Raw genomic sequence first — 22,919 nt, 5'->3', positions numbered from 1 at the left:
AATCATTCAAACTATTTGATTACAATGACAAGCTAGTCAGTAACTTATTAAGTATTGTACTAAATATTACTAAGTATTTTACTCTTCAACATAGATTTTTAAAGACATAGAGCTTTTCAAAATTTCTGCTCACCTGGGAGTAAAATTTGGGGAAGCAGATTTCTCCAGTGTTTAAAGAAGCCAATTTGGCACAGCGTACAGGGGTTGAATACATTTTTCCCATCACAAGGGAATATGTTTTTCCCATCTCTCAGTTAAGTTGTTTTTCTCTGGTAACGGAGGAAATCAACGCCCATCTGTAAGGAGATAAACGTTTCAGAGTGTTTTTATATTTAAATAATTAGTGTACTAGACTAGTAAGTGATAATCCACAAATAAGAAGAGCTAACAGAGAGAAAGAAAAGTATCCATCAATTGGTTGCAAATAATACTTACATTGGGGTATGGCAAAATTTAATTTTGCACAGAGGAATTTAACCCAGGATTGCTGACTTTTTAAGAGCTGAGAAAGCAGTTATAGACTGCAAGTCCCCACCCAGCAGGGTCTAAGTATTCCCTCTGTAAAACTGGCAGGCCACCAACGGCCGCGTACCGGAGCAGCCGAAGGGATGACGATAACCGGGATCCCCGCCCTGGGTTCGGCTATCGTGGGCACCCGGGGCCAGCTGGGCGAGGCTCTTTAACAGCTTGGCCAGCGCAGGGCCCCTCCTTTCCGCACTTTCCCGGGTCTCTCCAAGTCCCCGGGCGCCACCTCCCTAGGGGGAACCCTACTCCGCGCCCATTCGGTTTCCAATCCCGGCCAGTTTAGCACCGAGCGGCCAATCAGGAAGTAGCCATCCCGAGGGGGCGGGACGAGGGGCGGTGCTGATTGGCGGAGCCTGAAGTCGCCGCGGCCGCGGGGCGGCAGTCGCATTTGCCTTCCTAGGGTGGAGACCCACAAGCCGAGACCGCCTGCAGCGTTCTGCACCGCCAACTGCACGCCATGACTGACAGCCGGGATCCCGCCAGTGACCAGATGAAGCACTGGAAGGAGCAGCGGGCCTCGCAGGTACACCCTGAGCTCCCCGAGCGGGCCCGAGGGTCCGCGTAGAAAGTGGGGGCGTCGGCGAGTAACGGCCCGGCTTCCCCCGGGGCAGTGCTTGGAGGGACTGTACCGCGTCTCGCGGGGCGGGAGGGTCCCCTTCGGTGCAGAGGGACTGTTAACAGCGGGAGCAGCGGAGGGGAGTCCGAAGCGTCGGGCGTGGGGCATGGGGCCTGGGGCGCGGGCCTGGAGGACTTGTCCGCGACAGGCTCGGGTGGTTGCTTCAGAATTTTGCACTTTTGCCAGCTGGGACAGAGGTCGCAGCTTGAGGACAGAATGAGGGCTCATGGGGAAAGAGGCAGAGAGCTGCAGCTGCAAGGAAGTCCGTGAGGGGAGAAGGGGAAGCTGTAACGCTGCCCTTCCTGTATTTACACGCCTTCATAGTTGTGGGGTACCAGCAGGGCAGGGATTGTGTTTTACCATCTTGATGTCTCCAGCACCAATCACAGTGACTGGTACGTACTATGCACATTATTAAACAACTAAATAAACGAATTTTGACATCCATTGTCTCATTTGCACTTCAGAATATCAAGCCTAGCATTCTAGAGCTGGGCGGTGACATTAGGGATTGGTTAATGCGTTTATTCTATTCTTTGAGTGCCTGCAGGTGCTAGGCACTGTTCCTGGGCAAGGTGTACAGATTCCAATGAGGCAAGAACAACACCCTTGAGAAGCTGAGAGTCTAGTCTGGGAGACAAGACGCATGAACAGATGATTACACTCCAGCGTAGTGAGGGCTCTAATACAGGTTATCTGTAGAATGTAGAGGCAGTGACCAAGTGGGCCGGACAAAGCAGGTGACATCTGAACAGGAATTTTTTTTAATGAGTAGGATTTTAACTTGGTGGTGGGGTGGCATTCCTGGCCTGTGCCCCGGGGGTGCAGGGTCTCAGAGGGCATCTATGACAGATAAGACCGCATCTGGTCTGAGTTTTCTGTTGGCAGATTGGCCTAGAGAGTCTAAAGGTCTTGCCCAGTTCCCTGGCTGCTGGTTAATGGTAGAGAGAAGACTGTAACCCTGTTTCCCCCATTCTGCCTAGTGTTCTTTCTCAAAACTCAGTGTTCATGAACTGGGGTATTAATGCTAAGTGCTCATGGATTGCTTTAATGGTTCCCTGTTTGGGAAAAGGCTGCCATTCTCCCCTAAGAGCCTAGAGAATCTCCCCTCTTGGTCCTGTTCTTTGTTATATACCATTAGGATGGTTCATGAGTTCTTGTATATGTATAATAAAGTGAACCAGAGAGACCTAGAGTCTTAGTGAAGGATGTGCCACTAATTAGTGGCGAGACAAGATTAGAACTCAGCTTCTTGGGCCCAAGACTCTTTCTATACCTAGAGGGTGCTAAATCCTGGTTCACACCGAAATTTTCATGAATACTCGGTGAATTGAGAAAAGTGTGGACAAGGTAGTGAGATTTTTACAAAACAAAATATTTTCATTTTTAACGGACTCTCCTTTATTCTGAGACTAACTGCCTTTCTTGTTTGGGAGAATCATGAACTGTTCAATCATGAAGTCCCTGCTATTGATTTGCCTTATGTAGTTGCCCATGTGAGAAATGGTTGACTCACAGAGCGCATCCATAGTTGGGAAGCTCATACTTGAAATACGGCAATCTCCTTTGTCCATGGCATCTCTGTACACTGTGTCCATCTTCCTGATTGGCAGTCACATTGATATCTTGTTGTTCCTCCATTTTAGCTCCTCTGAGTGAAAACTCCTTACTTCTTTGAGGTACTTCTTCCTCCCCACCAGGGCCTTCCAAAAGGAATTATGCATATGCCTCATAGTCTACGTAATTTTCAAACACTTTTTAATTGAAAAATTTCAAACATTTAGAAAAGTTGAAAGAATTTTGCAGTATATACCCATATATCTGCCATCTAGATTCTACAATGAACATTTTGCCCTGTGTCTTTTATTACGTGTTACTCCATTTGTCTGTCCATCCTTTCATTCATCCAATAATCCATTAATTTTTTTTTCAGCACATTTCAGAATAAGTTGTAGGTATCAGTATACTTGACCCCTAAGCACTGAGCATGCAAATTAACAGAGTCCCGTGTGTATGCTTTTAAGGTAATATTTACATACAGTGAAATGCATACATATTAAGTGTACCATTCCATGAGTTTTGTTAAGTATATATACTTGTGAGTCCTAAACCCTTATCAAGATGTTGAAGATTTTTATCACCCTGGAGAGTTTCCCATTCATTCCTTGTAACCCTCACAGTCTTGCACCAGGCAAACAGTGTTTTGAGTTTTTTGAATTATTTATTTATGTACTTTTTTGGTATAAGGCTTCTCTCATTCAGCAAAACTGTTGTAAGATTCATTTAAGTTGTTTCATATATTAGCAGTTTGTTCTTTTCATTGCTGAGTAAGATTCCATTATATGAATATATCACCATTTGGATATCCTGTTGCTGGACACCTGGGCTATTTCAGTTTTTTTCTATTATGAGTAAAGCTGCTGTGGCTGGGTATGAAGGCACATGCCTGTAATCCTACCACTTTTGGAGGCTGAGGTAGGAGGATTGTTTGAGCCCAGGAGTTTGAGACCAGCCTGGGCAACATGGTGAGACCCCATCTCTACGACAAATAAAACAAGTAGTCAGGCATAGTGACACATGCCTGTAGTCCCAGCTACTCGGGAAGTTGAGGTAGGAGGATTGCTTGAGCCTGGGATGTGGAGGCTGCAGTGAGCTATGATTACACCACTGCACTCTAGCCTGGGTGACAGAGGGAGACCCTGTCTTAAAAATAAAAGTAAAGCTGGCATAAACATTCTTATACAAGTCTTTTTTGTGCACAGGTGCTTTTATTTCTCTTAGGAAATACCTAGGAGTAGATTTATTGGGTCATAAGGTAAGTGAATGTGTTATAAGGAAGTGCTGAGCCTTTTCCCAAAGAGGTTGTACCATTTTATACTTCATCTCAGCAGTATATGGGATTTCCAGTTGCTCCACATCCTACTGACTTTTGGTGTTGTCAGTCTTTTACTTTTAGCTGTTGGGTGTGAAGTGGTATCTCATTATGGTTTTAATTTGCATTGCTCTGATGACTAATGATACTAAGCATCTTTTTACTTGCTTATTGACCATTGGTATACGTTCCTTTGAAGTATATGTTCAGATTTTCTGTCTTTCTAAAAATTGAATTGCTTTTAAATTATTGATTCATAGCCCATATATTAAGTTAAATCATGTGGAATCATGTGTAGGCTAAGTGTTATAATAATAAATCCCAACATGTATAATGGTATAAATGTATTAGAAATTTATTCCTCTTTTACATGATGGCCCAAAGTGGTTTGAAGTTGAAGGAGGTAGGTAGGTTCTCTGCTCCCCACAGTTATTGAATAGGGCACCAGGTTGAAGGAAGCTCCCCATTGGTCAACACATGGCTTTTAGATGCCCTTGGCATCACTGTCCAGCATGGAAGGGTCAAGAGCATGGAGAAGGGTATATGAGTATGGGGAGGTTTAGGGACCAAGGTCACTTCCGCTTACATTCTGTTGGCTAGAACTCTGTTATGGGCCACACCTGGGAAATATGGTCTACCCCTGTCCGGGAAGCTGACTCTACTCTGTTATCCAAAATGTACATTTCATATTTGGTGAAAATCTGTCCACCCATTTTCTCGTGATGTGGCAATGGACCCACAACATAATCTCTTTTTAAAGAATATGTCATTTTTCTCTGACATTAAGATATTCTGTTAGAAAATTATGACAGTAACAGATGGTATTTAAAAAAAATTTCCCCTTGCTTTGTAAATGCTTTTATATACGTGGGCAACTTTGTGCTGACATCCTGTCTTCCATTTCCCAATTAGTTTTGATGCTTTACTGAACTGGGAGAGCTTTACATTTTGGGACTACTGTAGGAGAGCACTCTGTTGCCTCCTCTCTCAAGAATCAGAGCATCCTTTTTGGAAACACAGTCAACCAATGTGAAAGCAATTTACTGGGCATTTCTTCTGTGGGTCAGATTTGGTTTGCTGACAAGTGAATTGGGAGTTTGTAAGCTTTAATAATTGGTCATTGAATCAGATGTGTTCATGAGTATGACCTGGATCCACTTAAAAATCTTTATCTCTTTTTCTCTCTTGGCAGGAGGGAGGTGGTTCTGCAGGTATTCTGTCATTTTGAAGGGAACTTAAATGGGAACTTCATTGCTGGCTGCTTAGAATGCCTTGGGCTTTTCTTTTGAGATACTTACCTTTAACTCATTTCCTTTTTTTTTTTTTTTAAGTGAAGTGCAGCTTGCTGCCAGTGCTCTTTTCTTGGGGTAAAGAGGAAATGTTAACAAGTAGCCTCTGATCCCTTTAAAATGGGAGAATTTGAGCATTTCAAGCCTTATCCTTTTATACAGTTTTCTTATTACCTAGGAGAGAGGTTAGGTCTTAGGCTATCCATTTCTGTCAGTGAGTTGCCTATGTATTAAGCCTGTGAGGATTTATATTTTTTAGGGTAACCCTGGTAATAACTGCATTGATGTTACACTGCCAACATTTGGGATGGAGAAGGGGTGACTGAGTGACTTAACCCTTTGTTCACATGTGCTTTCGTGTTTCCTGAAATATACCTAGGCATGGAATTGCTAAGTCATAATGTACAGTGGGAGAGACTATGGTAGATGGAATAGAACTTTTCAAGGTTTAGTTTCTTTTTCTTAGCTTTTCCATGGTGGGTAGGTCAATGCAAACCTACCCCCAAAGTCTGAGGACTCTGAAAGGCCAAAGAAAGAGGCTGACAAATCAAGTTTCTCAGAAAGAAATGTTTAATAGGGACTTATGACCAGAAACCATGTCTGTGTCTTGGGTGTTGTCGAGACAAGATGGTGGATCCCACATCATTACCCACAGACCCAGGGCTTAATACCATAGGGAAGGGTGATTCAGAAGGGAAGTATGCGATGACTGAAGTATGATAATGTCAAAGTTGCTTGACCTCATGGCAGGATTTATAGTATATAGGTGCTCCTTCACAGGGAACAATAGATAACCTGGAAATCTTAAAACTGAAGTTAATCAGAAGTCAGCATGGTGGATCAGTATCTAAGATGGAGTTGCTTTAGCTTCCACAGCAGCCTATATCTAGACCACTCTTATTATTTTCCCACAGACTAAGAAATTTGAGAGTCAGAACAGTCTTTGGTTTCTTGTACGTGGGTGTATACACTGTAGGCATTTGAATCTTTGTTGAATAAACAGAGTGTTAGGCAGTTATTTGCTAGAAAACGCTAGGCACATTCTTTATCACAGAATCAGAAGACATCATTATGACTCCTCTGGGACTGACAGGGACAATTTGCATTACCAATCTTTTAATTAAAAGTGGAAGAACATGTTTAGGTTCTTGAAACTTCTGTGAGTGAAGGGAACTACTAAGTGTAAAGTGTAATATGTTGATAAAATGTTTCAACAAATGAAGCTAACCTTACTTCTCTCAGGAAAATTTCTTCATTTATATATTAGCTTGGGTCAAAAGAAGCCTATAAAAGCAGCAAAGCCAAAATTGAATTTTACTTTAAGTCCCTACTTTTAATAATTGTGCCAGTTTTTAGCCAAGCTAATTTCTGTGGCAGTTTTCATAACAAGTTTGTCTGAAGGTGTTTGATCAGAATTTATATATTAAAATATTTCTTTTATTTTTTGGAGAGGAGATGCAGGGAGAGAGAGAAGCTGTTGCTGCTTCCTCCTCCTCCTTAGAAAGACTCTTGGCCGATCAAGACCATCTTGGTCAACATGGTGAAACCCTGTCTCTACTAAAAATACACAAATTAGCTGGGCATGGTGGCACGCGCCTGTAGTCCCAGCTACTCGGGAGGCTGAGGCAGGAGAATTGCTTGAACCCAGGAGGTGGAGTTTGCGATGAGCCGAGATCAAGCCATTGCACTCCAACCTGGGTAACAAGAGCAAAACTCCGTCTCAAAAAAGAAAGAAAAAAAGAAAGACTCTTGGCCATATCATATTGGTCCATGGTTTAGTTTATTTGCATGCTGAATCCACACACATTTGTTGTGTGTTTATTAGTATATTGAGCAGTGTATTAGGGATCAGGGATATAGTTGTAATGGAGTACACGGTCTAGAGAGGAAAAGCAGTGACAGGCCGGGTGCGGTGGCTCACACCTATAATCCCAGCACTTTGAGATGCCAAGGCAGGCGGATCTCTTGAGGTCAGGAGTTCGAGACCAGCTTGGCCAGCATGGTGAAACCCCATCTCCACTAAAAATACAAAAATTAGCTGGGCATGGTGGTGGGCGCCTGTAGTCCCAGCTACTTGGGAGACTGAGACAGAATCCCTTGAACCTGGGAGGTGGAGGTTATAGTGAGCCAAGAATGCGCCACTGCACTCCAGCCCGAGTGACAGAGCGAGACTCCATCTCAGGAAAAAAAAAAAAAAAAAGTAAAAAGAAAAAAAAGAAAAAGAAGATGCCCTTGGCCCTGCTTCAGGGGTGATGTGGAGCGAGACAGAGAGAGCAGTTCAGGAGAGGCATGTATGGATGTCACAAAGAACTAGCAGCCAGGAAGATATAAACATGTTAACAAGCACCAATGCTACTTTTCTAAAGATAGGTCAGAAAGTTGTCCAGCCATAGAAAAGCTTTTCTATCTTTAAAAATATTCTGGCTCTAAAGTTATTCATTGAGTTAAAAACAGTAATTGCAAGTTGGAGGAAATCTCTTTGCCTGTCCTTGTTATATGTAACAAATAAACCTGTGCCACTACACTGACATCTCTGCAAAGTTACTTAAGTTTTCTGTTTATAGTATCACCCATTAAATGGGATTAATAACATCGATCTCTGGAGTATTGGGAAGCTTGAGATAACTTGTGTGGTCCATTTTCTAGCCCCACCCTCTCATTTCATCTAGTAAATCTTCATTTGCATTGATTATTTTCATCTTAAATATACTGCATCCTGCTCCTCACCTTCTAATATTAATACATACTCTATCTTTCAGTTAGATCAGTTCCTCTTATCTGATGTTGCGATAAATGTCCCCTGAAGTTGGGGGATCTTTTCTTTTCTAGGTTTTGCTCCCTGGCCTCCTTTCTCTGTTGCTGACTGTTGAAGCTTTCCTGCCACACTGGCTTTGAAGCTAAATTGTGTATACATAGCTTGTGTGAAGAAAGCTGTTCTATAAATGAGGATAGTTGGTCTATTAGAGTGGGGAAATGGAAGAGATTCTGAAGCCTCCCTTTGTAACTTAAAAACTCAGGTTTCATTTCTTAACAGGATTGGTGTTATAGAGGGGATTCCTGCATTGGACAGGAGGGAGGATTAATAGTGCCATAATTCCAGCATTCCCGCTCTTAAGAGTTAGTGTCATCAGGAAAGACCATCTCGAGCTTTAGTACTTTATTTGTTTATCCAACTCTGCACCTGCCTCCTTTAGGCATGGTATTTATTCTTGATCGCATCACCCTGACCCAGTAACCAGAAGGGAAGATGTGATATGCTCTCATCTCTTTCTTAGGGGAAGCTCCTTCCCCACATTAAGGATGCCGGCATGCAAGTATCATTCTCTGGCCTGTTTAGTGTTCCTTTTACTGAGCTTCTTGGTATCCTTTCTCATACTTTTCTTTTTTATGGATTGTCCCTTTATTTTTTAAAGGCTTCCTTAAATGCCTTGTTTATATGATGAAAAGAGCACTTAAAGAATGGACATATTTGGTTTGCTCTGACTCTTAATTATTTTACTTTCGTTATCACCCAAAAGTTCTAGATCAGTGGTTTTCAATTCTAGCTTGAACAGGAATCATTTGAAAATATCCCAGGTCTCACCCAGGCCACTTCTATCAGATATCTCTAGGGGGATGACCAAGGTATCAGGAGGCTTTAAAAAGCTCTCCAGGTGATTCCAGTGCACAGCCAAGTTTGAAAATCAAGGCTTTAGATTTAAACTAAAGGTGAAGTTGCTCTTTTTCTGGTTCATTTGATACTTTAGATTAAAAATAAAACTACAGAGGGTCACATGTATTAGTAACATATGTATCTTCAAAAGAGTGGTGTGATTGGGTGGTAAGTGTTGATTGGACACTTAAACTGATGGCTTAGAAGGGACTTTGCTAGATGGGCTTAGGGACAGAGATGGTAGAGTGAGAGTGTGGATGGAGGAGTACGCATCTGTCATGATTACTAGAAAAGTAAAACTTCAAATGCTTTGCTGCTTCTGCTATCAGGTCATGGTCTCACAGCCAGTGAAGTGGTAGCATATATGTGCTGAATGTGTGGCCTGCATTTTACATTTAGCTCTTTTAATTCGTGTGTTAACTCTAGGAGGTAGTTATTATTCTATTTTGCAGATGAAAAATGGAGACTCAGAAATAAGTAACTTGCCAGCAGCTACATAGCTGGTAATTGGCAGAACTGGAAGTTGGACCCAGGCTCTGATGCTGGCACCCATGGTGTCTCCCTGGTGCCATGTCGGCCTCTTCCCATTTGGATGAGAACGTACCTTTAGTGTCAAGGACATTTACTAGTGCGTCAGAGAGTCTTGTTTATTAGTTTTGCAAATTGCAGGGTCTCCTTTATTCAGTGTCTTTTTTCAAACAGCTCACAGGTCTTTTATGGTTTTTTTTTTTTTTCTTGAGATAGAGTCTCGCTCTGTCGCCCAGGCTGGAGTGCAGTGGTGTGATCTTGGCACACTGCAAACACTGCCTCCCGGGTTCAAGTGATTCTCCTGCCTCAGCCTCCTGAGTAGCTGGGATTACAGGCGTGTGCCACCACACCCAGCTAATTTTTGTGTTTTTAGTAGAGATGGGGTTTTACTATGTTGGCCAGGCTGGTCTCAAACTCCTGACCTCAAGTGATCCACCTGCCTTGGCCCCCCAAAGTGCTGGGATTTTATGTTTTTTTTAAAGTGCCTACTCCCCACCATATTGTCTTCTAGAGAAGAGGCAGGAATTTATTTTAATATGCAGGACAGACATGCACAGGGAGTAAAGCTACATGCTCCACTCCAGGTGTGTGGAAATATTAAAAATAGTGCTTTTTCTGTGTGTGAAGTTGGTCTGTTGAATTTTGTCAGTAGACACCATTGAGTTCCTCTCCCAGGTGGAAGTGGCGTAGTTTTGCGTCGCCTACGTGTCTCTCTCAATTCCCAGTGACTCAAGGGGAAGACACTGCAGAGGCAGTTGTCTGTGGTCAAAAGTCTTCTCTGTCCATGGAACTAGGTGAAGCTAAGCTTCCAGGATCAATGGAGCTAGAAGAATGCTGCTCTCACCCTAGAGGAGGAGGGACAGCTGAGTGTCTTCTGATATAACTGAAATTGGAGAATCGGGTAGATTAAAACTAATTCTTTATTACAGTAAAATAACCTATCCCATTTCAGAGACATTTGATATCTTTAAAACATTAATACTATAATCCACCTTATCAGTAACAGTTTACTTTTAGTGACAGTAAAAGCTGTTGACTTTTTTTTTTTTGAATTGAAAAGAGACATTGCAAATAGCTGGTGAACACTGCTTGAGGTGCACTAAACAGGACAGCACATTGAGCATTGTGGCAGTAATGAAGCATTTGTAAGTTCTGAGTAAAGTATTGACCAGCACAGCTTCCCCAGAGACCATCTTCTCACTGGTGGGTTGGATATTCACTGTTGAGCTTATAGGACTTTTTTGGGTACCTTTCTGTCTGGGGGCTTTGCAGAACCCAGTGGCTCTCTTTAGAGCAGATGCTGAGCACATTTTCAGGCTCCACAATCATCTTTCTACTCTTCAGAACAAGTTTCTTAGCAGATTGGTGTTGAGATTTGTCAAGGGTTTCTGAGGCATAACTCTAAGTTTCAGGCAATGGCCTATCTTGTAGGATTTCAGGACTTTGGACATGGGAAATTTAAAATGAGTTAGGACAGATGGTATAAACATTACAAAGCTATGTACCTGTGACAGTGTAAATGAAAGGTTTGATCGCACTAACTCTCCTGCACTTTCTTTCTGTGTTCCTGTAGAAAGCTGATGTCCTGACGACTGGAGCTGGTAACCCAGTAGGAGACAAACTTAATGTTATTACAGCAGGACCCCGTGGGCCCCTTCTTGTTCAGGATGTGGTTTTCACTGATGAAATGGCTCACTTTGACCGAGAGAGAATTCCTGAGAGAGTTGTGCATGCTAAAGGAGCAGGTAAGTGCTATGTATTTGCTGTAAAGGAATTGTTTCACAGCAACTTGGTCAAGTATTATTTCCCAAAGGATTGGAGGACCTTTAACACAAGTGCCAAATCTCCATTCGTGGGAGAAAGGAAAAACATCCATCAGTAGGGAAATTAGCAATTAAATGATGGTTATTTCCTCAGATTGAACATTATATATAAAATAGTTTCTTTTAAAAATAGAAATCTTCCATTTCTTCCATCATGCAGTTCACGGAAGGAATAAAAATAGAGTAAGTCAGCACTTAACATCGATAGGTTCTTGGAAACTTTGACTTTAAGCTAAACCACATGTAATGAAACCAATTTTACAGTGGGCTAATTGACATAAGCAGAGTTAAGTTTCCATGGTTGGTAAAATTTCAACTATTTTGGTATTTCTGGTTGGTAAAACATCACCAGACTTCTAAATAAAGACTCAAAATACTTCTGATATTAAACATTGAAATAAATGTGAGCCATACATATCTTTAAGAAAGATTAGTGAAAATAAGATAGTTATTTACCAGCTTATTCCAGTTCAAGGTTGTGAGTGGCCAGAGCCTCTCCTGGCAGCTTGGGGTACAAGGTGAGAACCAGCCCGGGACAGGATGGTGTCCATTGCAGGGTGCGCCCACACACATAGCCGCTCACACTGGGGCCAGTGAGACATCCCAGTTCACCTAATAGGCACATCTTTGGGATGTGGGGGGAAGCTGGAGTACCAGGAGAAAACCTACCTTTTTCCTTTGATTTTTCCTTTCCTTTTGTCCAACAATTTCTGTAAAACTTTCTTTATTGCTCTTAGACACAAAATATGGGGGCGGTGTTTAAAAGAAAGTGAAAAACAGAGATGGAAAAAGAGCTCCACAGAAACGAAGTTATTCTCTTAGCTTGCTGACTTGGACTTCTAGTTAGGACTTCTGCATTTCTTCATCCTCTTGCTCCTGGATAAGGTTTCTTCCCATCTCCAGCGGTTTTTGTGTATTTTTCCATCGTGACTTGTTTAGTTTGTTGCTTGCTTTGTATCATCCTTGTTAAGTGTTGAAAAGATTCTTCTTTTCTCTGTTTTCCTCTCCTCTTCTCTCTCTTCTCTTTTTCTCCTAGGTCCTGCCTGTACTTCAGGCCCCTCTGAGACCCTGTGTCCTTAGGTCAATCTTGACTACTTCCAGCCCCACTCACCTCCTTCTCTTGGCACCAGCTCTGTGGCATTCAGCTTAGCACTGAGTGATAGTATAGGGCTTTGCACTTCACCCTCTTTATTTTGTGTTTGGGCACTTCCCCTTCCCCCATCGTACTGGACGCTCCCAGAAGGCTGGGACTACCATCAGTTTCTCTTGTCACCCAGGTGCCTGTTGAGGACCTGATGGTCTGAGTAATGGTCCCATGGTAAGGATTTCTGTATCTTTCTTGTTAGGGGCCTTTGGCTACTTTGAGGTCACACATGACATAACCAAATACTCCAAGGCAAAGGTATTTGAGCATATTGGAAAGAGGACTCCCATTGCAGTTCGCTTCTCCACTGTTGGTAAGTTGGTTTATTGGCATGATTGGTATTGCTTAACTCAACTTCACCTTTTTGGGGACGTTTATAACTTAAAGAAAAACTTACTAGAAAATAGGAAGCAAGCACTTCTCCAAATGATGGCAAGGTTTTACAGTAGAAGAAATATTTGGAGATATGTAGGAAGTTACTTATATTTCTGTTTGTTGAGGTCTTAGGAAATCACACTTGCACAGAAGCTACCTACGCAATTCTGTGATGTTTGGAAAGAGCTTCCCTAAAAGTGGTTGCCTCTAACAGAATAGAGGGGAAATCTTATTTAATAACCATGCCTACAGCTGACCTGTATTTAGAATTAACTCTATGCCAACCGTGGTTAGGTGCTTTACAGATATAATCTCTAATTTGTAGATCTACTTTGCAGAGTGGGATTATTTTCATTTCTGAGAGGTTAAGCAATGTTTCTCATGTTACAGAGCTAGTGTTAGGTCTATCATGCTCTATTTCAGCATACCTAATGCTTGACTGGTTCTGTTTCTGTGTCAGTCTCTGCATTTAAAAAATACTGTGGAATGTAAAAATAAATGGCATTAGAACTAAGAAACAATATTTTAACTCATTTTCTTAATGTTAACCTCACCATTTTGACAACTCACTTATTCCTTTGTCACTACTTTAAGACTACTAATTATTCTTTTCCCTTATTTTAGTTAAAAGTTTAATTACCTGTTTGAACAAAGTTATCTTATTATGTTAAATGAATAACCTTATCAGCTGTTATTACGTATGTTCTATTACTCTCAATTAATTCTTTTGTTTGATTTGTGGACTGAATTAGCTGGTGGGTAGAAATAATAACCTAAATACCTAATTTAGTTCTGGAAAGTGGATTGAAAAGGATGGATCCAGGTGCTTCATTATGACTTTAGGCTTCCTGTATGCAAAGTGCTGTGGCTTATGCTTCCTGTTTCCATTTGAATATTGTAGCTGGAGAATCGGGCTCAGCTGACACAGTTCGTGATCCTCGTGGATTTGCAGTGAAATTTTACACTGAAGATGGTAACTGGGATCTTGTTGGAAATAACACCCCTATTTTCTTCGTCAGGGATCCCCTATTGGTAGGTAATAGAGTATTTTGCACTCAACAACTGTTTGTTGATTTAAATTGATTTCAAATAGATTGACATCTGAGGAGGAACCCTAGGAAAGGCAGAAAGAAAAGAGTTGCCTGGATTACTTTTTTTCAACACATTTTTCTGTATTTATATTTATATTATCTTTTATTTTATTGAGATGGAGTTTCGCTCTTGTTGCCTGGGCTGGAGTGCAATGGCACGATCTTGGCTCACTGCAACCTCTGCCTCCTGGGTTCTAGGGATTCTCTGCCTCAGCCTTCCAAGTAGCTGGGATCACAGGCACGTGCCACCATGCCTGGGTAATTTTTGTATTTTTAGTAGAGACAGGGTTTCACCATATTGGCTAGGCTGGTCTCAAACTCCTGACCTTGTGATCCACTCGCCTTGGCCTCCCAAAGTGCTGGGATTACAGGCATGAGCCATAGTGCACAGCCTACATTTTTCTGTATTTAATAAGATCAAATAACAACAGTTATCATTGGTCTTAGATGGTCATTTTAAGATTCATTGACTTAATGGGAAGTGAGTTTAGTTTTCCTTGCAGAGCATCTAAGAATAGCAAAAGAGGGACTTTACTTTAGAAACAAGTAGGTGTCTCTACGTGCTCTGAGTCAGCACGTGGGTGTGTGTGTGTGTGTGTGTGTGTGTGTGCACACGCACGCAGGAAGGTAGGTACATTTTTTCCATAAAGGTGACTACATTTTTTCCATAAAGAAATACTATAAATCCAACCACTTTAGGAGGCCAAGGCAGGCAGATTACTTGAGTCCATGAGTTTGAGACCAGTCTGGGCAACATGGCAAAGCCCTGTCTCTACAAAAAAATACAAAAATTAGCCAGGTGTGGTGGCTCACGTCTATAGTCCCAGCCACTCAGGAGGCTGAAGTGGGAAGTTTGCTTCAGCCCAGGAGGTCAGGGCTGCAGTGAACTGTGATCATGCCACTGCACTTCAGCCTGGGTGGCAGAGTGAGACCCTATTACACAAAAAGGACTATAGTTTTGAGTATATTTGAAATACTTAGGGTATGTTAGATGCTAGTTGTCTATGTTGAATAAATTTTATTTTATGGTTTGGCAGTTTTAAATTCTAGGATTGTATTTAGAATTATAATCCATAAATCTAGTAATAGGCATGTATAATGCAAGACACCATAATTCCTGTAAACTTAGTGTTTGGATTTTTTCTCTCTTTTTCTATTTAGTTTCCATCTTTTATCCACAGTCAAAAGAGAAATCCTCAGACACATCTGAAGGATCCGGACATGGTCTGGGACTTCTGGAGCCTACGTCCTGAATCTCTGCATCAGGTGTGAACCCTTTTTTTCTATTGTAATTTGTCACCTGGGATGCAGTGTTTAATTAATTATGCCTCCTTATAAAGTGTGTCTCCAGTTTTGGCTATTTTATTGGAATTAGCTTCCTCAGATTTCTTAATCATGAAGAGTTTTGTAATAACTGGCTTTATCAATCATCCCCCATTCATCAGCCTTAAATGATGATAATGATAGATAGCTGGCAACATTGTCAATTGATATTTAGCGTTAGTAAGGATGAAAGTCTGTAGTATATGGTAAAGCTCTGAATTAGGGAAGTGAGGGGAAAATAGTACCAAACAAATTTGCTATGAAAATAAATTTTGAATAACAAATTAGGCTAGTTTTCAGGATGTTTTAGCTTTCCTTCATAGAATTTTGAGTCATAGTATTAGTGATTTGCTTATCATCCTGGTTTAAAATTTTTGTTTTTCTATAAGTGAAATAATAGTGGTAACCCTTCCCATGGGAAATTGGCTAGCATGTTTTATGTCATTGAGGGACTTTTTGGAAACGAAGGAATATCTTTAAAATCTAGGATGTTTTGATTTAAATGAAAACATTTTAGGCTTTATATTTCTGTTCCTTAGGTTTCTTTCTTGTTCAGTGATCGGGGGATTCCAGATGGACATCGCCACATGAATGGATATGGATCACATACTTTCAAGCTGGTTAATGCAAATGGAGAGGCGGTTTATTGCAAATTCCATTATAAGGTACATGTTACCTTTGGGGCAGAGGGTACAAGGCTCCTACCACACAGCTCCTTGTTTTTCCTGAAGATTGAGCAAAGATTAAGGCTTTCTTCCACTTTTGATCAGTCCTGTGAGTATTTTGTTGGCTACCACCAAGGAGATAACTTCACACTGTCCAATTAGAACTGTGTGTGATTTCTCTTTAGTCTCTCTTTTACATGTGGCCAAAGGTAAGGCACATGGCTGTAATCAACAGTTTAAGCTTCTTTTTTCTGGATCCTGTGTCCCTTGTCGTAAATATTTAGAAAATGTGCTTCTTTCGTGCTGCCAGTGGTTTAATGTTTCTGTACTGGCAGCTTCATGTTGAATACAGCTTTCTCCCTGAAGTGGGAATATCTAAGCTTTTGGTTTGGGCTCAAAGAGGATAATATAGACCTCTTGGCTAGGCAGAAGGAAATAATTTCCACCTAGTTTAGCCTAGTGCTTTTTTTTTTTAAGACTGGAGTGCAGTGGTATGATCATAGCTCACAGTAACTCCTGGGTTGCAGTGAACTTCTTGGCTCAAGGGATCCTCCTGCCTCAGCCTGCTGAGTAGCTGAGACTATAGGCACACACCACTGTGCTTTGCTGATTTTTAAATTTTTTTTTATAGAGATGGGGTCTTGCTGTGTTGCCCAGGCTGGTCTCAAACTCCTGGCCTCAAGTGCTTCTCCCACCTTGGCCTTCTGGAGTGTTGGGATTACAGGTGTGAGCCACTGTGCCTGGCCCTAGCCTGGCTTTTCTAGAGTTCTTGTTGGAGTTTGGAATCAAGCTCTAGAAAATAATAAAGTGCTATGATGCTTTGCCTTTCTTAGCTCTGAGTCATTATCCTGAGCATAGATACCTTTTAGGGCCCAGAAAGGGGCCAAGACAGCTTGGAGCATATTCCAATCTCACTATCACTTCCAGCATCCAGTAGCATCTTTCCAACATCATTTCTTCTAACGTTTTAAGTCATCTATCTATTTATTTAGCATTTATTGAAGTTGTATTATGAACAAGGCATATAAGTAAAATATTATACTATTTTTTAACATTTGCGTTCATATAGCCAGATCAAATCAGTTACCTCTGGGGAGGGTTTTGAGAACGTTTTAATCAACTGAAATATTTTAAAGGGCCCTCTTTTGGTATAAGCGTGGCATTTATTGCAATGAGCGATATTACCAGTGAACTCTGGCATGTTAGTGATAATCCCAGAGAATTCCCGAGGGCTAGCTAAAAACAAGCTGAGAACCTCTGTTTCCAAATACTGCTGCTAAAATAAGCAGAAAGAAGTGGGCTTGTGACAAGTACTGGATAATCCCTCTCTTAATGATATCCAAAAGCCCTGTTTTCTGCTTTATCTGAACAACTTAATGTAGGTGTATCAAACAGAAAAACTGTCACCTCTTTTTATATTCGTAACTTGGATCTATAAACTTTGACAAGGAAAAATTTTATGAAACAGTTGACCCATTGGCTTGTAATTGCCAAAGGGAGCAGTTTAGTGTTATTTAGAGCAAGACTAAATGGTTATATCTGGGACAGCCAGTCTAGTTGGTAGCTTTGGAGTTACGTCAACCTGAACTAAAATTTTCACTCTTCTAGATAACTGTGGCCTTGGGCATAGTATTAAAAGTTCTTTGAGCTCCAATTCTTGTCACTGTAAAGTTGGCATAATGTTACCAGCTGTACAAGTCCTGGAAAGATTGGATTGCTTGTGGGTCTGTTATCCTAGGGCCCCGTAGCCTGAGATCTATATGGATTCATCAGTCTGGATTATTCTGACCTAAGATTATTCTTTTCTAAACCTAAAGGATTCAGCTAAAATCAGAAAGGTATTGCAATATTATTGCACAACTTAATGTATTAGCTCTGGGTGATCTGCACATGGTGACCTTCATTTTTTTAGATCCTGAAGGTGGCTTTACTTCTGGTTCAGTAGTAAGAGTTCAAACCTTGTCACTGACTAGAGAGCTGGGATTTCTGTGGTAGAAATAGACTAGCGTTCAGAGTTGATTTTTGCTAAGGAAATCTTTCCGCAGCATTTAGCTTGTTGGGAGTTCTTTCAGAATAAGATTACATGGTCAGTCCATTAAAGAACAGTATGATATGATGATAGGAGCACTTATGAAGGGAAACAGCTTCTCTGAGTTTTAATGGCTTGCTTGGAAAGTCAGAATATTAATTTTGCCTGCTCATAGTTAGAGAACTGGTTCCAAATGGCTGTACTGAAGTTCCTTTCAGCTCTATGAGCTATGATTCTATGGTTTATTAAAAAAAAAAAAGGAATAGGGCAGGGGTGAAGGGGTGCTATCTGAGCACAATCTCAGTAACTGATTTGAACGATCATAAAATGGGAATTAAAACAATACTTTATGTTAAAAGGGAGCTCCTTTAATTTTATTAATCCTTTGTCTACTTTTAAGATATATTTTGATTTTTCTGGTTTGGAAAGTAACATGAGTGTAAAAATTCAAATATAGAATACATAAAGGGAAAGATAGGATTAATTTTAAATATGAAATGTATAGATGGGATTCCCTCGACATTTAAAAGTATTGGGATAAGCAAGTAGAATTTCTTGTTGATAAATTCGTTAGTATCAGATTTGAACAATAGACATATTGTTGTAAAGAAAGTTCATTCTTTGGGGTGTGTTACTCATAAACCTTCAATGAATTACTGATTAAATGTTGATAACTTTGCTAATAAGTTTCCATTGGAGCTTCTTTCTTTCATTTTGTAGACTGACCAGGGCATCAAAAACCTTTCTGTTGAAGATGCAGCAAGACTTTCTCAGGAAGATCCTGACTATGGCATCCGGGATCTTTATAATGCCATTGCCACAGGAAACTACCCCTCCTGGACTTTTTACATCCAGGTCATGACATTTAGTCAGGCAGAAACTTTTCCATTTAATCCATTTGATCTCACCAAGGTGAGTCAGTAACAACTATATTGTTTTCTTTTTGAAGTCTCTTCTTACGTAATTAGAAAAAAAATCTAGTCAAGCAATTATAATGATGGGGAAGTCATATACAAAATTTGTGGGGTACCATCTCAGAGTGCCCTAAGCTGTGAATGAGTGTTTATCAGCATCTTACTTCCACATTCCTGTTTGTAATTTCTTTGAATATGTATATTGTTATTAACAGGGAACAGATTGTGAAAAGCTGATGTACTTTTGCCTGGGGAAAGTGTCAGTATTTACCACTTACTATTGTGAAAGATTTAACTAAGGCACTCATCTTAAATTCCTATGTTTTATTGGATTTAAAAATTATTTTCATTGGCTTGATTGTATTTGAAATCTGGTATTTTTATGGGTAACCTTAATTTCCTTCGGTTGATTGCCTGGTAATTGTGAATATGACATCATTTTCAGATTTGGCCTCACAAGGACTACCCTCTCATCCCAGTTGGTAAACTGGTCTTAAACCGGAATCCAGTTAATTACTTTGCTGAGGTTGAACAGATAGCCTTCGACCCAAGCAACATGCCCCCTGGCATTGAGGCCAGCCCTGACAAAATGCTTCAGGTGAGCCTGGCGGGTTGAGATGTTCTGAGGCAGGTGTCCATGTGCACATGCACACACAAAATGTGTAGTTTGGCATGATCTTTATATGAGGAATTAACAAGAACATTACTTAAACTTTAATCTGGGTGCTTAGTTACCTTGTGGGACTCACTGAGGTGAACTATCCTTCAATGAGAATTCCTTGAATAAACCAAGTATAAACAAAATTCCATAATAGAGTCCCTACATATGTGAAGACAAGAATACTTAGTCTCTTAATTAAAAAAAAAAGATGTACTAGAAATACCTTAAGTGTTGGTAGAGTAAAGCATTGTTTGTTCAGTTTGTAACTGATGGGAGGGAGTATGGTTAATTAATTATAATACCTTGGTAAGCCTAACTTTATTCATTTTCTTCTTCTTCTTCTTTTTTTTTTTGAGATGGAGTCTGGCTCCGTTGCCCGGCCTGAATTGCAGTGTCGTGATCTTGGCTCACTGCAACCTCCGCCTCCCAGGTTCTAGTGATCCTCCTGCCTCAGCCTGTTGATTAGCTGTGATTACAGGCACCTGCCACCATGCCTGGCTAATTTTGTATTTTTAATAGAGACAGGGTTTCACCATGTTGGTCAGGCTGGTCTCAAACTCCTGACCTCAAGTGATCTTGCTGCTTCGTCCTACCAAAGTGCAGGGTTTACAGGCATGAACCACTGCGGCTGGCCTCATTTTCTATTTCACAATGATGCTTGAATTTTTCCATTTGTAAAAAGAGATTTAGGGATGATCTTTATGAACTGAATGTATGCTGCCAGGGATAAAGGCAGTGGATTAACCATTCACCTTGCTAATGTTATTAGGCCCCATCAGTATGTTTTACATTACTTTTCAATATGCTTTTTCAAGAGTACCAAGAGTAAAAAATTCTACTTTGGATCAGAATCAGTAGGAAAATAATTGGCTTAATAATTACCGTGTAAATCAATCTTTTGTGTTTTTGGACTGTGACCATGAAACAAAGGTTAAAGAATGTACCATAAATCAGACCACAGTGACTGAAGGTTACTTCTTATGTGACACATGTCTGATGCCAGTTCAGGTTTCAGTCTACATAGCGGACAAGCTAAGATTCCCATTTTTTTAAAAAATAACTTTTTTGTTTATGACATTGGGGAACATCTGAGGCTTTCATAGAAAGTAAGTTTTTCATTAGTTTTTAGTTCAATTCAACTATTATAAATTGAGTGCCTGTCTGTTGTGTATGGTGGACTGTCTTGGGTGCCATAACGTAAGGCAGAATGCCGTGGTGATTCTGAAGGCAAAATTTTGTCTGATAGGAGGTCGACCATGAAGTTTCATGAACAAGGCAGCATTTGAGATGGTTTTGAAGAATAGATAGGATTTGATTTTCAGTAGGTAAAATGGGGCAGGAGAAGGACATGAGCATCAGTACAAAGATGGACCATGTTAGGTGTGTTGAAACTATAAACAGTGACTCTTTCCTGAATGAGAAGAATAGAGTTTGGATAGATTCATTGAGTATATGTCAGAGGGGACCTTAAGTGCTTGAGTAGGAGTTTGTACAGTTGACCCTTCTAGGAAAAGGAAAGCTTTCTTCAGTTTTGAGAAATGTGGTCTGGGGTAAATTGAGTAGAATCACTCTTCTTGGTGATAAATAGAAAAAGCGGGACTAGGAGTTGGGAATAGAAAAAGGAAAGTTAAGCAACTCTCAGAGGAAAAGCAGATGTTGCATTGAAACCCTGGAGTAGAGGAAGCCAAAACAGTGTAACCCTGGGCCCTGAAACTCCCTGCCTGGTAGCTGAACTGGGTGAGGGTGAGGCTAATGGGATTTGCCAAGGCATGAAATTGTCATGGGCAGAGCTAAGGCTACATAACCGTGCTTATGTAGGGAGGGAACAGATTGAGGAATACAAGGTTACCTAAACTCTTTTCACAAGAATCCAAGTCACCATGGGTGTCTGGGACCTCAGTGGGACCCTGAGGCAGTCAGCAGCACTGGGTCATAATTTGAAGAATAATGAAGGTTTGAATGGAGAACTAGGCCCCTGCAAAGCGAATACATATTCTCTACATCATAAGAAAGCAAATGTCTAAGGCAGCTATTCAGACAGTAGGGAAGAGAGTCCTGAAGAAGGATGACAAGTAGAAATTAATGCAATTTCTATTCTTATTAATTTCAGTTCTGGCAAATATGTCTATTTTAAATTCAGTGTACTCTTTATAGTTTTTTTTAAATGAGTTTTAGAAAGTGTTTGAAAGAGATTTCATAAGTTTGTTGAGTTATCGTTTCTAGCCTAGCTTTTCCCCTCTCTTCTTAGGTCATTTAGGTATGAATTCCAATACCATGGAGCCTGTGAGGGGCCGTATAATTGGGGAGGGACTGTTGTACTCATTTAGCCATTTGGTGACCACTAAGGAATGATTTGAGATTTTTTGAGTAGGTGAGTAGGGAGTATGTGGATTGTCTTGTTGGACTGGAAGTGGAGAGCCAGTTAGGAGGGCTTTGGCGTTATTCCTACTGAGAGCTCACGAGTGCTGTAGCTTAGGCAGTGGCAGTATATTAATGGAAAATGTTTACAGGTGCCTTTTCACAAGGTCATGTTAATAAGTTTTCTAACTTTATCCAAAGTGGTGAGCCACATCACGGTGAAATGGACAAATAACATAATACAAGTCATAGAGAGATTATCCCCCGAGGACCTGAAGATGCAGGTGCAGCCTTTCTTGCTCTCATGCTCTGTGGTTTACCAGGAGTTGGAGAGCTGGGCCTGTTGCTTGAATGGGAAAGCCTTTCCCACTCACACAGGTTGAGCAAGGGAATTCAGGCACAGGGCCTTGGGGAAGGCCTAGATTCCAGCTGGTGCCAGGATATGGCCTCACTGTGCCCATTTCCCAACCTTTGTTGGTCTCCACCCAAAGGTGGGGTAAGGTTGCCTGACAAACACAGGGTGACACAAAATCAGAATTATATGATAGAGGCCACATCCAGGAGTTGCCCAGGGCGCGATTGTATCTCCTATCCTGTTGATAGAGTCAAGAGCACAATTTTTTGAGCCAAAGGAAACAACTAGCTTCCAACCTATAGCTGAGTTTTTGTCATGGCTACGTGGCCGGTCATCTAAATAGGAAATGATGATGGGAGGGAGTCATTCAGCCAAAAGCAAAATATTGACAGAACAGTGGGACTGGATTAAGTCTGTTGGGATCAGTGATTTGGTACAAGGTTATTGCTTAAGTTGCTCTATTCAATTTGGCTTTTATTTTGCCTCATAGAATTAGGGATATAAAAATACTTTTAAGGTTCAAGGCCAATGATATATTCAATGGAAGAAAAAATTGCTCATAGAACTATGAATAATGAGAATAGTTCAATAATTAGGTATTAAGATTAATGCAGAATTTATCATAAAGCTTTTTGTTTCAGCATTAACTGAAAGAAATTTCAAAATGCTTGCCACCTTGCCTTGGTTAATAGGGAACAT

At 40.8% G+C, this 22,919-nt stretch overlaps 1 protein-coding gene and 1 long non-coding RNA gene across 3 annotated transcripts in view; one reads left to right on the top strand and one right to left on the bottom strand.

Annotated features, from left to right (window-relative positions):
* LOC105717267 (uncharacterized) overlaps window positions 1-550 on the bottom strand; it is a 66,433-nt gene extending 65,883 nt beyond the window's left edge. For both annotated transcript variants that reach the window (XR_001107493.2, XR_001107492.2), the window contains exons 1-2: window positions 436-550; window positions 134-296 (exon numbers count right to left, since the gene is read on the bottom strand). This is a non-coding gene — a long non-coding RNA (uncharacterized LOC105717267). The remainder of the gene's footprint in view (window positions 1-133; window positions 297-435) is intronic.
* Window positions 551-901: 351 nt separating this feature from the next.
* Window positions 902-22,919, top strand: part of CAT (catalase) — a 37,546-nt gene continuing 15,528 nt past the window's right edge. Inside the window, exons 1-8 of the mRNA XM_012452323.3 lie at window positions 902-1,048; window positions 11,056-11,227; window positions 12,652-12,762; window positions 13,726-13,856; window positions 15,077-15,181; window positions 15,778-15,903; window positions 18,653-18,844; window positions 19,292-19,444. Coding sequence (XP_012307746.2) covers window positions 983-1,048; window positions 11,056-11,227; window positions 12,652-12,762; window positions 13,726-13,856; window positions 15,077-15,181; window positions 15,778-15,903; window positions 18,653-18,844; window positions 19,292-19,444 — 1,056 coding nt within the window. The 5' untranslated portion in view covers window positions 902-982. The remainder of the gene's footprint in view (window positions 1,049-11,055; window positions 11,228-12,651; window positions 12,763-13,725; window positions 13,857-15,076; window positions 15,182-15,777; window positions 15,904-18,652; window positions 18,845-19,291; window positions 19,445-22,919) is intronic.

Source organism: Aotus nancymaae, unplaced genomic scaffold (assembly GCF_030222135.1).
Source record: "Aotus nancymaae isolate 86718 unplaced genomic scaffold, 86718_ANA_hifiasm-v0.15.2.pri h1tg000059l, whole genome shotgun sequence".
NCBI lineage: Eukaryota > Metazoa > Chordata > Mammalia > Primates > Aotidae > Aotus > Aotus nancymaae.
The sequence above is the reverse complement of the archived record's forward strand: the minus strand, read 5'-3'. Positions and strand labels throughout refer to the sequence as shown.